At 35.3% G+C, this 21,067-nt stretch overlaps 2 protein-coding genes across 2 annotated transcripts; both read right to left on the reverse strand.

The window, feature by feature from the left end:
• Nucleotides 1-2,682: 2,682 nt before the first annotated feature.
• On the reverse strand, nt 2,683-11,598 carry LOC127858262 (receptor-type tyrosine-protein phosphatase mu-like). The gene is made up of 18 exons (XM_052395250.1): nt 11,497-11,598; nt 11,119-11,271; nt 10,650-10,813; nt 9,880-9,967; nt 9,492-9,556; nt 9,256-9,292; nt 8,957-9,060; nt 8,606-8,731; nt 8,231-8,379; nt 7,465-7,600; nt 7,022-7,150; nt 6,808-6,910; nt 6,002-6,078; nt 5,141-5,275; nt 4,701-4,832; nt 4,273-4,430; nt 3,823-3,958; nt 2,683-3,113 (listed from the first exon to the last, which is right to left on the reverse strand). The coding sequence occupies exons 2-18, from the start codon at nt 11,177-11,179 to the stop codon at nt 3,021-3,023; spliced, it is 1,893 nt and encodes a 630-aa protein (XP_052251210.1). The 5' UTR covers nt 11,180-11,271; nt 11,497-11,598; the 3' UTR covers nt 2,683-3,020.
• Nucleotides 11,599-11,677: 79 nt separating this feature from the next.
• LOC127857252 (multiple epidermal growth factor-like domains protein 10) lies at nt 11,678-13,103 on the reverse strand. The gene is made up of 2 exons (XM_052393669.1): nt 12,118-13,103; nt 11,678-11,847 (listed from the first exon to the last, which is right to left on the reverse strand). The coding sequence occupies exons 1-2, from the start codon at nt 12,929-12,931 to the stop codon at nt 11,678-11,680; spliced, it is 984 nt and encodes a 327-aa protein (XP_052249629.1). The 5' UTR covers nt 12,932-13,103.
• Nucleotides 13,104-21,067: the final 7,964 nt, after the last annotated feature.

A 21,067-nucleotide genomic window follows, 5' to 3' on the forward strand; every position in this document is an offset into this window, starting at 1 on the left:
GGTGAATTGGTATTGGTCTTCGTATTGGTTGACAAAATGCGCGTCCATCAATGCTGTAAACAAATTAGGTGTAACTTTGAACATGACTATAATGGACCTCGCTTTATGTTAACATTATACTGACCAACATGTATTAAAGCAGAACTACGTTGACTAATAAACAGAAGAAAGATGTAACCCACTGGACGTACACTTGATGATTATCTTCAGGACCGTATGTGGAATTCTGTCTGGGCGATTTCGTCCGAAGGAAGTTAAAACATCATGGCGCAAAAGGGAGTATTCACTTTATCAAATATAAATATACAGTTGCTTATCGAGTAAATATACAAGTAACTCTTTCGGGAAAAATCATCAAAACGAAGCCATTCTATAAGCAATTCTTTAAGAGGTTCTTTAATTGCATGTTAATGAATAACATCACTAAAGGGTCAATATGCGCTAAAAGAAATAGTACAAATGGGTTTGACAAAGTACTCGTGAATGGAACAGGTACTATGATGTAGCTTGTAGATATTGGTTGATATTAGGCAAAAGCACAAGCTAATTCTAAGTTGTCAAAATTTATACCCAGGACAAACAAAATAGCATTTCATTCACCAATGAATAGAACTGGTGTAATCACATTCACAGTAATATCTTTGTTTTAAGAAGGAGACTCATTAAGAAAACATTTTAACCAATTATAAAGCCCTTTAAAGATCTATCAAATGATCAAATTATTATGTAACAGGTTACTATTTTATTTAAATTAACAGAGATACACTCAAAAGGTAACAATTTAACAAATATATTACTTCAGTAAAGATGACACATAAGGATAAAAAATAATGAATACATTAATACACTTATTTTTTTCAACATTAATTCGTGTATATAATAAAGTAAATAAAAAGCAACTCTCATGCTCACATGCGCATGATAGCATGGCATATCTATAGGAAATAAAAATCGACACAATAACACAAAATTGCATAAATTTATACCATTATAAAGAACTACTATTATTGTTTAAACATAATAAGGGATGCGATAACTTTGGTATTTACGCTTAAATCCTGAAAAGATTTCCAGAATATTAAAATGTATTCAACATTTCAACTGAAAAGTTAATATTTATTTGAACATGATCAATATTTTTATTGGTGGTGGACCTCGATAAATAAAAAGTAGTATTTCTAATTGCAAGATGACGTGTTTCCATGCCGACATTTGTATTTTAAGGCTCGGTCAAAGCAAAGCAGTAAATTGCATTGAACTTAAATTCCATTAAATAAATATCAGGATGAGCACCTGTTACTGGACGCATTGGTCATCGAATTGTCACTCTTAAATCTGCTGCCTTCGTCTACATTCTTTTTACTTTTCTATTCAGAACTTTATAAGAGGCAGCATCGAACGGCATTATCGTAATTGAAACATTCATCATCGAGTGATTGTAATACAATATAATTAACGTTGTATGTTTCGTTAAATAAAGGACTTATGGCAACGAAACAACACAAAATATACACGACTTTGATTACCTTTAGCCATATTCATCTGAATGATGCTGATCGGAAAACACTCAATTCGCTGCATCCCTTTATATTTGCCTTATCAAATGGCTGCAAATGGTATATGCCTAACTTGATCAAAGTATTTAGACATTTTAATTATGTACATGCATTTTTCCACACGTATTACCGCATACAGCATAATCATTACACTTTTTAAAAACTATATTTAACTACAGAACTGTACATATACAGGTACATTTGATACAGCTAATAAGTCTTTAGACATCACTCAGTTCCAATGACAAGACAATCACCCGTAATAATACAAGAGAATACCCATCCATGGCAATAGTGTGTAGATAGACAAAAACGCAATTATTAATGTCCTATATGTTAAACACAAACAAGGTGATACACAATACATTATACAATTATTTAAAGAATAAAAAACAAAACGAAAATGTAAATTATGTTAGTACACTTTTTCCGTATAAGGTATTTGCACATGCAATTATATTTTCGATGCGGCTCGTATAATTTCTTCACAATACATTTTGTGATTTATTATTTACAAAGAAACAACATAACGTTCTAGGGAAGTAGTCATCAATCCAAATAAGTCCAACATTTTCGACGGTTTTTAAGGGAAACGTTTATCAAGTGTACGCAAGTATTAAATACACACTATCTTAAACATATCGAGATATAAACACTTGTGTTAAAGTCGACTGTATAACTCAATAACAGAAAGCTCTTCAATGCGGTCTGTATCCATTACACATCTTTTATATTGAATTGTGTCGCGTATCGTTATGTCATTGTTTGTGTTGTGATAAGTATGCATGCAATAGTTTTCGCTTGTTGGTGGTAGATTTTTGATAGACCAAAACGCGGACGTTTTTACCACTACAAGCAATACAACATTGCATAAATTTTAACAAGGACTTTATGAATTAATACATATTAACATTACCTTGAAAAAGAGGCCATATTTGATTGAAACGAATAATGTTAACATTAAACAAATCTCATAATAGATGTGTACACGGATTGCTCCAACTTTCCTTCCAGATGATATGGAAATCACATTTTGTTTTTGTGTGCATATGTATCAACAAATTACGACATAATCAAAGACAACTGATTTGAACTTGTTAAATCAAGTAAGCAATCTTGAGAGGTTTGCTGCGAAGTTGGAGAAGATGTTAAATCTCTGGTTGCAGGTAACAATTTCATTACCGTCACGCTGTAGTTAACGATCTGATCGATCTGCACCGAAGTTGTAGAAGTTACAAAATCTGTAAATGTAATTCAGAAATAGTAATTGAAAACATTAAATAGTCAACATTCGAAGATATAAGCTGAAACATCGAAGTAGGTATCGATGTTGTTCATATAATATAGGAGACAATCTTGACAGACAGTATGTAGCGAGCAATCAGAGACATCAACAGTCATGATGGAGTACACTGTAACGATATGTATGAAGTCCGGAAAACGGTCATGGCTGAGTGTCTGCATTCAGCAATCTGAGAGTTCAGCAGCAACATTGGCGTAGATGTTGACATTCTGCACATAGTCCAGCACACAGTCATGGCAGAACTGAAACTGCTCCTACAAATTTGATAAGATGAGTCAATGCAAGTTTTCATTGGTAGACCCATAATGAGTTTTTTTGTAATATAATAAATATGCGAAATGTTTAAATATTTATTTTGCAATGATTTTTTGTATTTTTGCCATTCTTGACAATATAATTATTCTTTGGGCGCCCAGAAATGTTATTACATGTATGTTCCATGGAACCTTTTCCGTATGTTTTTTCTAAACATTCAATGCAGAGTGATCGCCTTTGGTAACAACGGAGGGTCATAATGTGGAAACCAAAGATATCTAAAAATAGTTCCTGTCAACCAATTAAAATTATCGATAATTTTCGCTGTTATTTTTCACTGTTTAAAACCGTGAAATATCAGTTTTATTTCACTGCTATTTCTCTATAAACTATTGAAAAGCATATAATGAAATGATTTTATTAATGCTTTATGAGCATGGAACAGAACACAATTAGAATGCAGTCCATTTAGAGACTTGCTTAGCTCAATTGTATTGAAATTTGATTTATATGGCATATCAAGAGGAATTGTGTACTGGAAGGTATATTGTATTACAGCCAGGAATAACGTTTTATTTTGAAACTTGAAACGAACCATTTTTTATACACACTTCTAAAGCAAACTTGATTTTATTAATACAAATATTCAAGTTGATAGATATATAATTAACGATAACTTAAAAACAACAAAGGTCGCTCAAAACTGACAAGGTTTGGGATCGCGCCCTTTCTTCTGGTCTTCACCGTCCTAACAGCATTAACTACGCTGACCTCATGTTCTAACGCCATCTTCTGGAGAAGATTTGCAACAACACAAAATAGGCCGCATTTACTTGCACCATCCCTGTAACATTCGTATTTTTTTGTATAATGTAAATTTTAAACCGCTGTAACTAAGATTTGCCAGTGGCAAATAAAAACATTTAAATATAGATCATTAACAGACATAAGGAATGTTTTCCGCTGTTCAAGTATTTTTGTCTTGCAGATAGCAAATATTTTTGAATATAGAACCTTGAGTTATTCGTCAAGTGTCCTGCTGTTGATGCCACTATTGGTTGAGTTTATGTTTCAACATAAGCGAAGTACAGGGAATATACACCACCATGGTACCAAGCGGTATCTTTAAAAGTGTCAACAACACAATTATATATTTACCAACAATGTAAAACGACTGGTTTATCTGAGTTCGTGCTGGCTGTTACTGCGTCAACTTCGGAAATAAATCGCCGATAATCAAGCGGAGATTTTGGTACAGGTTCTTCCATGTCCCAGTCTGTAAACTCCAGATGCGTTAAAGACAGTTCGGCGTTTCGCTGTATGACAAAAAATAAGGTCTTTATTGGTCAGCTGTTAAACGTAAAACATGTCCGGAGTATGTGAGCAAAACAAACATATTAAAGCACAACCGATTTTCATATAAGGCATGTTGGGTTGAGATAATGGTAATGAAAGAAAAACCTCCTCGCCCAAGAAATATAATACTATTATAATATTACATCATTTAAAAAAGGTATATATACTTGTTTCGGAACTAAAGCGACATAAATGAATACATAAAATATAAAAATGATTAAATTTACAACCTTATTCGCTCGATGTTCAATAGTCATTGTCCGTTTAATGCGGTAGGAATTTGCTTCGGGCCTCGAACAACGGAGGTTGAAGACTCCTATCTTCAAAACCTGATTGTCCGCGGGTAAATACTCGCCTATGTTCTAAAAGTGGCATGTAAAAGGTGCGTAGGAAGTACGAACCCACAATTATATAATAAATACGTGCTGAATTTTTTAATAAAAAAATGTTTATTTTAAACAATAAAAGTGTTTCTATGTTGCGTGATTTGCATCATTTAGTATTACAACAATAATGTAATTGTGAAACTAACACAATTAAAAGTTCGAATGTGATAACACAAAATCAATATATATATATATATATATATATATATATATATATATATTTATATATTTACACATTTCACAATATGATGTAATATAGTTCTTGGAACAGAAGCAAAACTAACCCCATTACGCATCGTTGATGGTTCAAAATCGACAATGCACGAACACTCCGTCTGGACAAGCATCGTGATGAAATCAACGACCGTATTCGGGAGAGGGGTTTGTGCAAGGACGTACTTGTTCTTCGTTTTAAAACTCTAAACAGGAAGCAAAAACAACACGATTCGACTGCGTTTCGGGTGATAGCTTATAGGGCATGAAATATATACTAGCATTGGCTCGAGTCCAACATGCAAATAAGATCATTATAATATCCAATTCAATGTACTAAAAAGGTTGAAACATTTCAATAAACAGTACAGCTTAAGAACTTTTTATAAAATATTATGCGTCCCAACAAAATATGCAAATTATAACATGTAAATAAGTAAACATTTACCGTATATATTAAAAAGCTCACAATGCGTCCTCATGAGTAAATATGTTGTACTTTGATCAAAGAACAGTTTCTTAAACAACACGTACTTACATTGCCTCATGTGTGTTAAAATAACATTTGGTGAATAATTATATAACTAAATGTCACAATTTTTCAGATTTCTGTCAAAGTCTTTTGATGCATGAACATAATCATAGCGGTTTTTGATATCTTTTAACATCCAATATTTTGCTTATTGAAATTCGCTAAATTAATGTGTTTATCGTTGAACTAATTATTGTGTTTCCATTTGTTATATTTCTCGAATATAATATATTACTTTGATTGTATAACACCCTGTTTCTTTTATCGTAACAGGAATTCAAATCGGTAAAAAACAACAATAAACATTTTACAATTGTATTTTTCTAATTTTTCTAAAGTAAAATCGATTGCTTTCGTTTTTAAATTATAATGTAGATGTATGAATGCATTGTTCACTTACACTCACGAAAACTGCATTTATATAGTCTGACGACCCTGGTCTGCGATTAAGGTGAAGCCGGAGGCGAAATTCATCTCCTGTATATTATGCATACTTGGAATCATCAAAATATATAATAAAATCCGATAAGGAAGTAAATTTATACGGTAATCAGATTTAATTATCTGACAACACATAAACGTCAAGAAACATGACAGGGTTATAAATTCTTTTTAACATCCGCTGATCTTTTATTTAAGGCTGGTGACTAAATTCTATGCATACAGGCATATCATATTCAAAACAAATTGAACATACAGCTGGGTTCGAAGCGTAAAATGAAAAAAATGAAGATTTACAGGAAAAAAACGAAAACGTAAGAATAAAACCAACGAAATTAAGAAAGATTATAGGATATAACTTGAATGTTATTGTTTTTAAATTAAAATAATTTCACGGTCCTCTTTTTCAAAAAGCCAATACGAACATAACTATATTTAAAAATAGTCAAGTCGCAAGTAGAGGAATTTACTACGATTACAAGTGCGATTCACTTTATTTACAAGACACCAATCATCAAGTTTGCAAAAATACATAGTTAAGACCAAGGTATAATTAAACTAACCGTTTCGAAAATGTCAAAAGATATACACATTCGCAATGCATGGCACTTAGAATTAAAAGACCTTAATCGGTAACCATATATTGCACGTTGCCGAGTTAATCTTATAAACAATTCGCGATTTAAGCGTTAAATGTAATTTTCGTATCGTACAAAAGTCCTATTGGATTTAACCTATAAACGTGTACATTTTAAAGGGAATTACCTGGAATATCAGCCCCATCTCTGTTTTTGTCAGCGCGTTTGGCGTTCTTTTCCACTGCTTCAGATACATCCAATAATCCGTATGTTTTCATATCTTGTACATGCTAAAAAACAATATTTGTGCATTGGAAATTGTTATTGATAAATGAAGTATACGATTATCATAATAGTTTTCGGGTTGTCAAATCACACAATATTTATAAAAAGTATATTACTTTAAACATGTTGAAGATTTTATCCTTTGACGTTGTATCCATATACGCTTGGAATGTTGTACCGGCAACGGGAGGGACGTCATTTGTCAGAGCATAAACAACTGCGGTGTGAAGATACTTATACTGGCCCTGTAATACCAGATATTTGCTTTATATCTGTGTACATTCGCTGCTATAGTAATATGTATTAAACGTATAAACATATATGTGTATCTGAATTGTGTTATACAATTAGCTGTATGTGGAATGTGAAAGCGTCAAATAATAATACGTAAAAATAAGCAATATTTTGGCATGCCGACATACAAGCAACCATGTTCGTCCAAACCAAACGACTTTTAGAGCCCACTGTCTTACACAAATATAAATGTTGAGGTATTTAATGAATAAATTCATGCTGCGTAAATATCGTTGTCACCTTACCTCTTGCACAATATACTTACAACAGTCTGAACCATATTCGGCCTGTTTTGTCGCATGTTTAATACACAGCCGGGTATATCTATTGCCCCTTCTGCTTCGCCTTCCTTTGTGAGAATGTCTATAGCAATGTAGGTTCCTGTTCGTCCCACGCCTGCACTGTTCTCGACATTGAAGAAAAAAAATTATGAATATAAACAAACTCATTGGTTTATATGTGTCTCGAACATGAAACATGTCTATCTGAAAAAATATGAAACAATGATAATGTAATGAAACAATGTAATACTTATTGATATTGAATGATTAATTAAACACACACACACACACACACACACACACACACACACACACACACACACACACACACACACACACACACACACACACACACACACACACACACACACACACACACACACACACACACACACACACACACACACACACACACACACACACACACACACACACACACACACACACACACACACACACACACACACACACACACACACACACACACACACACACACACACACACACACACACACACACACACACACACACGCACACACACACACACACGCACACATATAAATTTACATCATGGACAGAGCGCTTTTGTGATTTATTGATCATTTGTTTTACTTTGTTGTTTTTTAGCGTGTTTCTTACTGGATTACTTACTCACATGCTAATAGAATGACACAATCAGCAACACAATATCATACACCCGCTTCCTGTCTCGCTCTAATACATTACAATCATTTTCATCTGCTTAAATACCTGCAGTGCACGATGATTGGACCCCCAAGTGTTGCTTGGGCATGCATGACGTATTGTCTGAATTCGATGATCGACGTTACGTCTTCCGGTATATCCTTGTCTGGCCATGATGTGAAATGCAACTGCGTCAAAGTCCGCGTTCGTCGGTCCTGAAAGTCATAGCCATGTAAACAAACAAAACAAACACGTTATTATTATTGAAAAATTAATATATTGATTGCAACTCTCCAATTTAATTTACTTTTTCAATGTTGGAAATGCATTATGTTTCATTAAATTTAAGTTATATGTACAGCTTAAATGAAAACTGCAGATTAACTGACTTGGTTCTCCATTCTGCTGTTTGTGAACATTGATATTAAAACAGTCCTGTACCTTTACAATAGCGAACGACCGTCTTGTGAATTCGGCATACTCGTCTTCTATTTGACATGAAACCCGGATGCCACCATACGTTTGACTGTCACCAAAATCGGGCCAGTACTGCTCACATTTGTCTTTCTAATGTTTTTAATTTCACAAACGAATTAAAATTATATCTACTGATATGTGGTTTAATACACATAAATACAAATTAAATATTTCAAGAATAAACATGCAAAAAGAACCTTAAAAGTAGAAATTAATCGCAATAAATGCTGGTGTTATATTTTATCAGAACACAAAGCAAAGAAACTGCATTGTTAAATGTCCTGGATATGTATGCTATACAACAACGTTACTCACTCCTTCCTCTACCAGATTTGTAAGCATGACGATTTTCTCCACGTTCTGCTGCCATACCATTTTCCAGAATGCTCCAAAATCACCAAGTTGTTTAGACATTGGCCCTTAAAAAGTATCGTCAACATGTGAAGTCGTATACAGGAATGCTTTACTACGATATACGTAATCGTGCTTAAAACCGACTTATTGAAATGTGTTCTCATAGTAAAGTTTCAAATAAAATAAAAACGGTAAAGAAAAAAATAAAAACTTAATTTCGACATCAACGTAAATTTTATAGAATGAAACGATATACTTACCTAATGTTGCGATGTATTCGTTTCGCCTTTTGTAACCCTGAACCACAAATGAAAAATTCATTATGAGCAATGACCGTTCCATTGTAGTCACTCACATTATACATTGTTGATTTATGAATACAAGCTGCTAAATTGCAAACTTATAACATTTTGTTATAAACATAAATGAATTCAGGAAATTTAAAACACACTTTTCATAAATAAAATTTTCATCTTGAAAGATTAAAAAAACTTACGTCAATGGAGCTGGCGTTAATGTAGTCCGTGTGATCACCATGAACCTTAATCCTGTGGTCGTCATCTGTATTCATAAAAAAATAATTATAACTTAAATAATAAACTTGAATAACTTAACACAATTTTCATCGCACATACAACATTGCCTGTTTCATGATCATGACACTTAGCAGAAATATAAACATAATGATTGACATTAATTCGACTGCAATAGCACGTGTGAAGTCTTATTTGTTGCAGATATAATTGAAATCATGTGGTCACTTAGTACATTTGTACATGACCATACATATACAATATCGACAGACACATGTATTCAATAGTTAATGTAAAGCATTAAGGCGAGCCCTTAAAACTTTTAAATATATCATCTATTGTTGTACGTACATGGATATATTCCTTTATATCTGTTTTTGGTGATGTTCACCGTCATCTGCGACACCTTGTAGTCTTTGAGAAGACCGTATGGAAGTTTCTGGAACGTTTGACGAAATATGGCAATTATTACAAAAAACTCACACATGTACTCCAAAAAACGTTATACATTAAAAACTCTACCCTCATCTTCCGAAAACAACTGTGTTTACGTAATTTATATTGCATACACGTCCCTTGAATAATAAAGTTTAAGTCTCAATAAACTTTACGATTCTCATACTTTTACATTGACTTTAAATTACGAGTTTCAAATATAAGTTAAAGATAGATTCAGATCGAATACCAATTGACACACTCAAGACTAGTGTGTGACGACTTTACAAGTTTTTGCAAATAACCTTTATAAATTACAAAGACCATTCATGGATAGGCGCTTGCATGCCCCTTTTGACCTATGATATATGCAAAACAACAAGACACCGCTTACAATTAGAAACAATGCTTCAACAATCGTGCACGGTGAATATATATATCACAGAGGAAGCATAATCAATACTGACTTCTATTGTCAAGGGTTATTTCGTATACGCTTTAATGCCTTTCAGTTTGACAAGTTACATATTGCACATTCATAGTAAAAACAACATGTAAAAGAAGCAAACACACGTCAATTTAAAATGCCCACACTTCACGGATTGTTTAGATCTAAGAATTAAACATTTTTAACACGGGACTGAATACCAATATTGCTAGCATATTCACGCGCATTTTCTCAGTACCTTGAACTCGGCTTCGTAATAGTCCATAGTATTGGACGACACCAATTTTATCAGCTCTGTAATAGTTTTTTTCAGATTTTTCATTTTATCGTCATTGTTGTAGTACACCCCTCCGTTCTCCTCAAACTTGATCGCATTTTGGCGGGCAATATTGTCCCATTCATCTACGAATACAATATAATTAATAGTGGTTAAGATTTGTTGTGTGTTGCACTAATTATTTGAGTTCAGTTAATTAAACGGTGTTTAGTAGTTTAACAATAAAAACAATTATTCATATTTTATGGAGTTGAACTCATGATGATTCATGGAAACCAAAAACTTAAAAAAGACTTCAATAAGGAATGTATAAACCACCACAAATACTACAATGCATGAGAGTTTATTGTATGTATGAACAATTTTATTAAAAACACGAACAATGTCATTACGCTTACACAAACAACGCAATTTCGCATAATGCTCATACCAATTTCCAAAGTGTCTTCATCGGCTTTGGAACTCCGATCGATTGGCATATGTGGTTGCATACTGCTGTTACAATAGGCCGGATTGCGCACCGTAATGGGTGCGTTATGAATTTTTACGGATGATGTGTTTTCATAAACCGAACCTGCATGTCCTTTAAGACAAGAATACGCATAATTATATAATTAAATATATAGTGAATGAATGCGTGTGTTATTGCGCAATATTCTCAATAGTAAATTGTAAAAACACAATTTCAATACTAATTTGTAAAACCACATTTGATAGAAACAAAGTGGAATATTCTAAATTCGCGATGAAAACCGTGTTCACGTTCTGACATTTAAAATGATCTGTCACATTCCTACATACTGCTTACCACTTCGGACAACAGATGCATATACCGGTGCAAATGTACTTTCTACAATGGTTGGTGTTTCTTGAACGCCGTCATGCTTTGGTTGTCGATGCCTAATCACAAAATAAACAGTTATTTGTCGTATTTTGTGACCTTAAATAGTATTATTGCATATAGAAAACATGAAATTGAAACAGACATTCTATTTAGAGAGCAAGTTTTCATAATATCTCGACTTTAAGCCTACAAACCTTCTTCGAAGATAAATAAATACAGCAACGGCTGTCACAACAACGACTATTACAGCAGCAGCAACGCCTCCTCCTATTGCAGCTGTTGAAAGGGTATCTTCACTGCTGTCTTGCTTCAGAGCTATTATAACGATTATTTGAATGCCGTTTTAACAATAAATCAATAAAACATTTGCAAAGGTGTTTTAGTTAGGGTCCTATTAAAATTATACAGTTTAGACCACATACGCATCAAAGAACGACGCGTATTAAAGTCTTGCGGGACATGATGTTGGGTTCGAAATAACAAGAATGTTGTTCTTAAACTCATGAGATAACATAAATACATTAGTGCTGAATTAAGCAAAAAACAAACCTATGGTAAACAACAAAACAATGTCGCATTATTTACCTTCCATGCAGTCGACTCCTGTAAATTCACCAATGCAGCCATACAGACAGTTTCCTGTTTCGTTAGAGCATCGGGTGTCAAAATCTTTTCGAGCACAATTTTTAGGACATGCCTTTTCACAAAATGGTCCAAAAAAGTCAGAGATGCATCCATGTGTACATGTTCCATTCATATGGCATGATGTATTAAAGCACTTATCACTACACGTCATGGAACATTCGTTTCCAAAGAGGCCTGTAGACGAACACACTAAGCACTTTCCGCATATCCTCTCACAAATTGAGCAATTGTTTGTGCACTTTGACTCGCATGTTAAATTCCAAAATCCGTTTTCACATCCCTGCATGCAATGCCCCGTAGAAGTATTACATTTACCCAAAATGCACGATTTTGAACACGGACTACAAGGTCCATCTAATTGTGGATAATTCCAAAATCCGCCAAGACATCCATATTCGCATTCCCCCGTGGAATTAATGCATTTAGTGTCTTTACAATTTTTAGAACATGTCGTACACAACCCGTGTAAATGAGGATAATATCCATCGATGCAATGCACGCATTTAAAGTCAGTGCTATTGAATCCATTGCATTCTCCACACTTCGGATCCTTGTCGGTACATCTTAATTGGCAACCCGCACCATAGTACCCTAATTTACAGCCGTGTGTACAATGTGCAGGCGATGAGCATGATGAATATTTACAGGTATTGCTACAGGGGCAACACGAGTTGCCATCTGGATAGTAAGACGCATTTGTGCAAGTGCTGCATACAGAAGATCCGCATATACTATTCACACACGTGCATGCCATATTTGGACTCGAAAACCCCTCACTACATGTTGTGCAAGTGTTTGTGTTATTACAAGATTGACAGTTGTCAGGACAGCGGATTTGACATGTTTGTCCACTAAAGCCGGTTTCACAAGATTCACACGAATAAGATGAACTGCATGTTGTACAATGTTGTGGGCATGGGTTTTCACATTTTGGTCCATAAAATCGTTCTTTGCATCTTTGACATGTATTATTCCATGTGCATTCCATGCAGTTATTAAAACATTGCTGCTCGCACGACCATCCACGTCGGCCTAGTTGACAACAGTGGTCACCATAATACCCGACTTTACATCCAGATGTACATGTGGCATTCTCTTGGTTGCATCGTGCGTTGTTACATCCGTATGAACAGTAGTCGGTGCAGAACTTCCAGCGGAACCCGTCTTTGCACGGGTAGCACTCACCGTTTGGTTGACATGCATTAACACATCCTTCGCTACAAATCGTTTGATATGAATCTGAAAATATTCAGTTAAAGAAAAAGCACAATATAGTCGGGAAACCTAAACTGGTCTTGTTTATAACTATAATATACGAATGCATGTTTATTTAAATGAACACAGAAACAAGTCTATATGCATGTCGTATATCAACTTACATAGAGCATCACCTTGTGTGAAGATTGTTATCCAAAAGTAAATCAAGAATGTGTTCTTCATTGTCTATGTATTGAATGTTCTATGCTGAAAAAGAGACAAATACGTATTTGCAAATTTATAATAACAACAATTTGTTACATGTATTGTTGTTAATGTAATGATCGTTTGAAGAGGCTTTAGCGTTTTTATATTGGAAATACACGGATAATAAATTGTCAAAATGATTGTACTCGTCTGTAATTGGTTTTAATACAGATGCGTTAATTAATTGAGGTATATTTGACAGAAAATTATTTATTTTTTATTTCTAATGTAAATGCCAACTCTATGAACTTGGACATGTGTCTTTAAGCATGTTTAGCGTATAAAAAATACCCCAGAGTACAACAATTGTTAATGGAATATGTTTCAAACATCAACGTAAAGAAGTGAAACTCCAGGTGCTGGAGCAGTATTGAACTCCTATTATAAACAATTAGTTGGTCCTTTATTTAAGGCAATTGACCGATTGCCCAAACAGTACAAAACAGCACAAAACACCACAATACAAAACAACATAAAACATATAAGAATAAAGCTGGGGTCACCGCCTAGGAACGGTCAATGAAAAGCATTGGGGGTTTAAAGTCATAAAAATAGTGTAGTTACGATCTCCACAAATGGTCATAGCGTTCGAAAACTAAAATCTAAATAAATAAAGTTGTCTTAATAGAGATATTAACTTAAAACCCTATGGTATTTTAAATGCATGTTATTGCACGTAAACAGGGCTTGACTTACATATTCTCATTTGGTACGATTAGTAAATAGCATTCAACGACGGAAATGGTAAAACACTCCATTCTTTAATTTACTGACGCAGAGCTTACTGATTGCGTTCAAAATGTATTGGAACGCACACAAAATGTAATTATAATTATTGTGTTATTGATAATGGACATATCGTTAAATGCAGCGTATGTTTTGGTTGTTGACTTTTACACTTACACGTGTGTATTATTATGCTACAAGTCGTATACAACAGCTACTCCGTAAAAGCGCTATAACAATTTTCATATTTTAACGTGGTTAACATGATCAGAGTTCACCTACAATGTGTTCGTAATGCACCCCTCCAAATACTAAGTTATTTTAGCAACAACAAAATATATTATTGTATTATTGCAATTTTATTAAATGCGGATTTTAAGTGCATTTTACTGTGTATATAACATATATTCTTTGATCTTTTGCATAAACATAAACTTGCAAAAATTGAAATTGAAATAATTTGTACTTTATTACATATTCACATGTCTTAAATTCAAATAATGGCTGCATGCTGGATGTTTATTTCAATCTATTGCAATAACTACCGGTATTTTGACTGCGAATAATTTCCTCAATTAAAAATATGAAATACGGTATTATTTAAATCCCGTTTCCGTAATATTGTTAGGTTGTTTTAGTTAAATACATTACAATGTTATCGACGGAAGCTTAAGGTAAGGCATCTGGTCGTAACAAAAAAAAATGCTATCATCAAGGTTGTAAGTTATGCAGCAAAGCATGAAGTGGTCCATGTGCTCGCATGAAAATTAAACAATGATCGCGAAAGCAGGTGAATTTTAAACCAATTTTTTAGTTGATAATGCATATTGAACCGATAGTAAATGTGTGACCATTCTTTAGTCGCCTACATTTGTGACGAGTCTTATACATGTCAAATTTGAAATGGCGTTCGGTATAGTTTCCTGTCTTGACAATACATGTGTGAGCACGCCGATTCGAACCAAACCGAGACAGAAGCGGGTAAGATGTGATTTTCTTCAAAGATTTAAAGATCCGAATAACAAATATTTTTTCCAACGAGTTGCAAGTTGTCAATTGGTTTTGGTAAATTTATAATGGGGCTTTTTGTCATATTGTTAAAACACATATAATAACAAACGTTTAAATACACCGAATTTAACATCAATACACATTCTACAATAACAAATATTATCAGAAATCTAACTCCCCAGCAACATTGTCAGATAATGTTTTTGTTAGACCCAAATTGTTTTATTTATGGTAGCAAGTGTCCAATTGCAAGTACAAAACAGGAAAATAAATTCAATCCGGCATTAAACCAACGTTTGAAAGAATAACTTTGCTTCAACGAGTTAAGCTTAAAAACGCATGTTAAAGTATTTCATTAAAACTCCATAGTCTATTATATGTGTCATGAGTGTTTCAAGTTCATTTTTATGTTACAAAATGACCATACTGTAACTTATTTTCGCTGTTGATTTGATTGTAACAACTTTTAAGTAAATTTCGCTTCTATAACAAATTGAGCTTAGGTAATGACAGAAATGTTTAAGCGTTAAAACGTTTTGCTTCACCTCACTTCCGTATACTGAAACCCCTTTCTATGCCGAAATCTAAAATTGAAGTGATTAATATCAATTTGCAAATAATATTGCAAATCTGATCATACTTTCATAGGTACATCGTACACTGCGAAGCATTTTAAGTGTAAAAGTGTACTACCCTGTAATACAACGGAGACAATCATGTACTCTTAGTTATTGCTCGTATTATTTAGCGAAAGTATATATCAAAAACACTTACACAAAACGTATTTTCGGAACTTATTGCGAGTCATTTTGCCTGTGAGAGCGTATGCGTTTTAAAGCGTCACTTTTGAACGAACAAGAGTTATCCCCGATTTGCGACTTAGTGCACGCTGACCAGCCGTCGACTATCTATCGGGCTGATCTAGTATTCGACCGGTACTTTAAATTGGGGTCGGCCGTGCATGCTGCCTTTTTAGCCTTTTTCTCGTATTCGTCATTTTCCAGTGTCCCTTTAATGGCCCCTTGCGGACAAACAAGATTTGTCCCCGAAAGCGACCTAGTCCACGCTGACCTGCCGTTGACTGCCTGTCATGATGATCTAGTTTCGGCAGCGAATATTAATTAGGGTCGGAGCCAGGTGCAGCCTATTTAGCATATTTCGAGTGATTTTGCCTGTGAGTGGGAATGCCCCTTTAAGGACCCCTTTAGGACGAACAAGAGATATCCAAAGGAAGCGACATAGTGCACGCTTACCAGCCGTCGACTGCCTATCAGGGTGCCATAGTTGCTGCCGTAACTTTCAATTAGGGAAGGAGTCAGTTGCAGCCTATTTAGCGTATTACGCATCATTTTGCCCGTTAGTTGGTATGCCCCTTTAGAGCCCCTATCGGACAATCAAGAGTTATCCCCTGAAAGCGACCAAGTGTACGTCGACCAGCCATCGACCGCCGGTAGGGCTATTCTAGTTTCGGCCGTAACGTTGTATTACGGTCGGAGTCACATACAGCATTTGTAGCGAAAAAATCGTCATTTTGCATGTAAGAGGGTATGCCCCTTTAAGCCCCCTTTCGGAAGAACAAGAGTTATCCCCGGAGGCGAACTAGTGTACGCTTACCAGCCGTCGACTGTCTATCGGGCTGATCTAGTTTCGACCGAGACTTTGAATTACGGAAGGAGGCAGTTGCAGCATATTTAGCGTATTACACATCATTTTGCCTGTGAGTGGGTAGACCCCTTTAAGGGCCCCTTTCGGACAAACAAGAGGTATCACCCGAAAGCGACCAAGTGTACGCATATCAGCAGTCGACTGCCTGTCGGGCTGATCACGTTTGGCCGGGACTTTGAATTAGGGTCGGAGTCTCATAAAGCCTTTTGAGCGCATAATTTTTTATTAAGCATGTGGTTGGGTATGCCCCTTTGTGGACCCCCTTCGGACGAACAAGAGTTATCACCCAGAAGCGAACTAGTGCACGCTAACCAGCTGTCGACTGCCTATTGGTATGAACTAGTTTCGGACTTTCAGTTAGGGTCGCCCGTGCATGCAGCCTATATAACCTATTTCTCGCATGCGTCATTTTCCAGCGAGCGGGTATGTTCCTTCAAGGGTCCCTTTCGGACAAACAAGAGTTATCCCCCGGAAGCGACCTCGTGTACGCTGACCTGACGTTCACTGCCTGTCGAGCTCACCAAGTTTTGGCCGGGACTTTTAATAAGTGTCGGAGCCAGGTGCAGCCTATTAAGCGTATTTCGCGACATTTTTACTGAGAGTGGATATGTTTCGGACGAATAAGATTTATCCCCCGGGAGCGACCTAGTGCACGTTGAGTAGCAGTCGACTGACTATCGCGCAAAACTAGCTTCAGCCAGGTTTTAGTTAGGAACGGCCGTGCATGCAGCCTATTTGGCCTATTTCTCGTATGCGCCATTTTCAAGTGAGCGTGTATGCCCCTTTAAGTGCTCCTTTCAGACAAACAAGAGTTGTACCCCGAAAGCGACCTAGTGCACGCTGAACTGCCGTCGACTGCATGTCGAGCTGATCTTGTTTTGGCCGGGAATTTTAATTATGGTCGTATTCAGGTGCAGCTAATTCAGCGTATTACAAGTCATTTTGAAAGTGAGTGGGTTTATCCTTTTAAGGGCCCTTTCGGACGAACAAGATTTAGCCCCCAAAAGCGACATAGTGTACGCCGACCAGCCGTCGACTGCCTGTCGGGCTTATCTAGTTTCGGCTAGGACTTTGAATAAGGGTCGGCAGTGAATGCAGCCTATTTAGCATATTTCTCGTATACGTCATTTTTCAGTGAGCCGGTATGTCCCTTTAAGTGCCCCTTTCGGACGAACAACGGTTATCTCCCTAAGCGAACTAGGGTACGCCAACCAGCCGTCGTCTGCCTTTCGGGCAATTCTAGTTTCGACCGGAATTTTGATTTAGGGTCGAGGTCACATACAGCCGTTTAAGCGCATAATTCATCAGTTTGCATGTGAGAGGGTTTGCCTTTTAAGGGCCCCTTTTGGACGAACACGAGTTATCCCCTGGAGGCAAATTAGTGGACGCTGACCAACTGTCGACTGCCCATCGTGGTGAACTTGTTTCGGCCGGGACTTTTAATTAAAGAACGTCTGTGCATGCAACCTATTTAGCATATTCCTCGTATGCGTCATTTTTCTGTGAGCGGGTATATCCCTTTATGGGCCCCTTCAGGACAAGCAAGACGTAACCTCCGAAAGCGACCTAGTTCACGCTGACCTTACGTCGACTGCCTGTCGGGCTGACCTACTTTCGGCCGGGACCTTTAATAAGGGTCGGAGCCAGGTGCAGGCTTTTAAGCTTATTTTGCGACATTTTTCCTGTGAGTGGGTATTCCACTTTCGGACGAACAAGAGTTATCCCCCGGATGCGACATGTGCAAGCTTACCTGCCTTCGACTGGATATCGCGCTGAACGGCAGAAAATCTATGATCACGCGTGAATTAAAATGGATATTCTACCAAATCCAGCAAATATCCTCTTTGTATATAACGTTTGAGGTGTAGAATATAAAAAGTTGAATATACATGGACATTTTGTTCAAATTTGATTTCAATATATAATCGTTTTGCGTTCAAACAAATAAGTTGTTCCCCGTCTTATTTACGTACATCGCAGATATGGGCGAACTTTATTGACATATAACTCGTTTAACTGACGTACAAAGAACTACCTTGTGTATTTTTATCTATTTAAACGTAATCAAATAAAGCTTAATAAAACAAAATAATAATCTTACAGCTTGGTTAAACTATTGAGTAAAGAGGCGTTGATCAATATGGAATTTAATGCTAAATTACATTAAGCAATCGACTAATTATGAGTTTCAGAGGTTTACCAAATATTTGAAATATATATATGCTTCAATCAAATTCGAGTTAAAGAAACATCCACCAAATCATTATTTTCAATACAGATAATAATACCTTTACGTTTCATTATATAATAATACAAATTAACAAAAGCACTCCACAGTAGCAATTATCCTTCATTTCCGAAAAGTTAGTCAAGTTTTTTAAGAGCTTTCCTAAAACAATGCGTTACATCCGATAGTACTTGAATAACTATTATAGTATTTCACGAGTGCTTAATTGAATACACTCAAGTTTCTAATTCCTGGGATTGCAAACACGTATTTTTACCTCACCATAATTTTGAACGACTTTAATGAATTGAAATATAGTTCGTGTTTATTCAAACACCTGCCTATATTTAGATGGATTCATTTAGCAGGATATCATATTTCCGCAAGATTTACAAGTCCGAAAATGAATTGTGCTAACGTTAAATATCCAACTTAAATTTTACTACAATGATCGTGTAGTTATTTCAACGTCTTTTTAAGCATGCGCCATGTCTATTACATTAGACAATGAAGAAATTTGCTTTGGCAAGTTCGATAATAAAAAAAATATAAAAAAATTGAGCATTGATAATACAGCTAATAAAAGCTACAATTAACGTATGTTTCAAAAGCTTTATGATTAAAAAACGATGTAACGAATGTATGTAGATAGTATATCTTTATGAATATGATCTATTTATTGTTTAATCAAGTTTTTTATTGAACATTATAATATTATTATAAGTGTGTATAATAAAAATAATAGTCAATTGAATTTTGTTAATTACACCATTATAGTTAGTCTTTTATAACAAGAAATCCAAGAAGCTTCTTTTGAAATTTAATCAGGTTAAAGTCACCTGAAATTTATCCTAGAATGAAATTCGAGCTACAAATACGGAAAATATGTACTTACATGTCGGTGCCGGGTGCAGGCTTTTAAGCGTATTTTGCGACATTTTGCCTGTGAGTGGGTATTCCACTTTCGGACGAACAAGAGTAATCCCCCGGATGCGACATGTGCAAGCTTACCTGCCTTCGACTGGATATCGCGCTGAACGGCAGAAAATCTATTATCACGCGTGAATTAAAATGGATATTTCACCAAATCCAGCAAATATCCTCTATGTATTTAACGTTTAAGGTGTAGAATATGAAAAGTTGAATATACATGGACATTGTGTTCAAATTTGATTTCAATATATAATTGTGTTGCGTTCAAACAAATAAGTTCCCCGTCTTGTTTACGTACATCGCAGGTATGGGCGAACTTTATTGACATATAACTCGTTTAACTGACGCACAAATAACTACCTTGTGTAGTTTTATCTCTTTAAACGTAAACACACGATCAAAAAAAAGCTTGATAAAACAAAATAATACTCTTACAGCTTGGTTAAACTATTGAGTAAAGAGGCGTTGATCAATATGGTATTTAATGCTAAAATACATTAAGCAATCGACTAATTATGAGTTTCAGAGGTTAACCAAATATTTTTGAAATATATGTGCTTCAATCAAATTCGAGTTAAAGAAATATCCATCAACAATTAATTTCAATATAGATAATAATACTAAGTTCTAACTAAGTTGTAACCTAATTTCTCTCAATAATCGCGTATAAGTTCTCTAAGTTCTCTCAGTGTTTAATTCTCTCAATGATGGCGTCTTAAGTTCTCTCAGTTATCGCGTATAAGTAAGCTAAGTTCTTTCAGTGTTAAGTTCTCTCATCGACCGCATGTTAATTTGTCTCTATGATCGCTTGTAAAGTTCTAACTAAGTTGTAACCTAATTACTCTCAATAATCGCGTATAAGTT

This window comes from Dreissena polymorpha, chromosome 14 (assembly GCF_020536995.1).
Source record: "Dreissena polymorpha isolate Duluth1 chromosome 14, UMN_Dpol_1.0, whole genome shotgun sequence".
NCBI lineage: Eukaryota > Metazoa > Mollusca > Bivalvia > Myida > Dreissenidae > Dreissena > Dreissena polymorpha.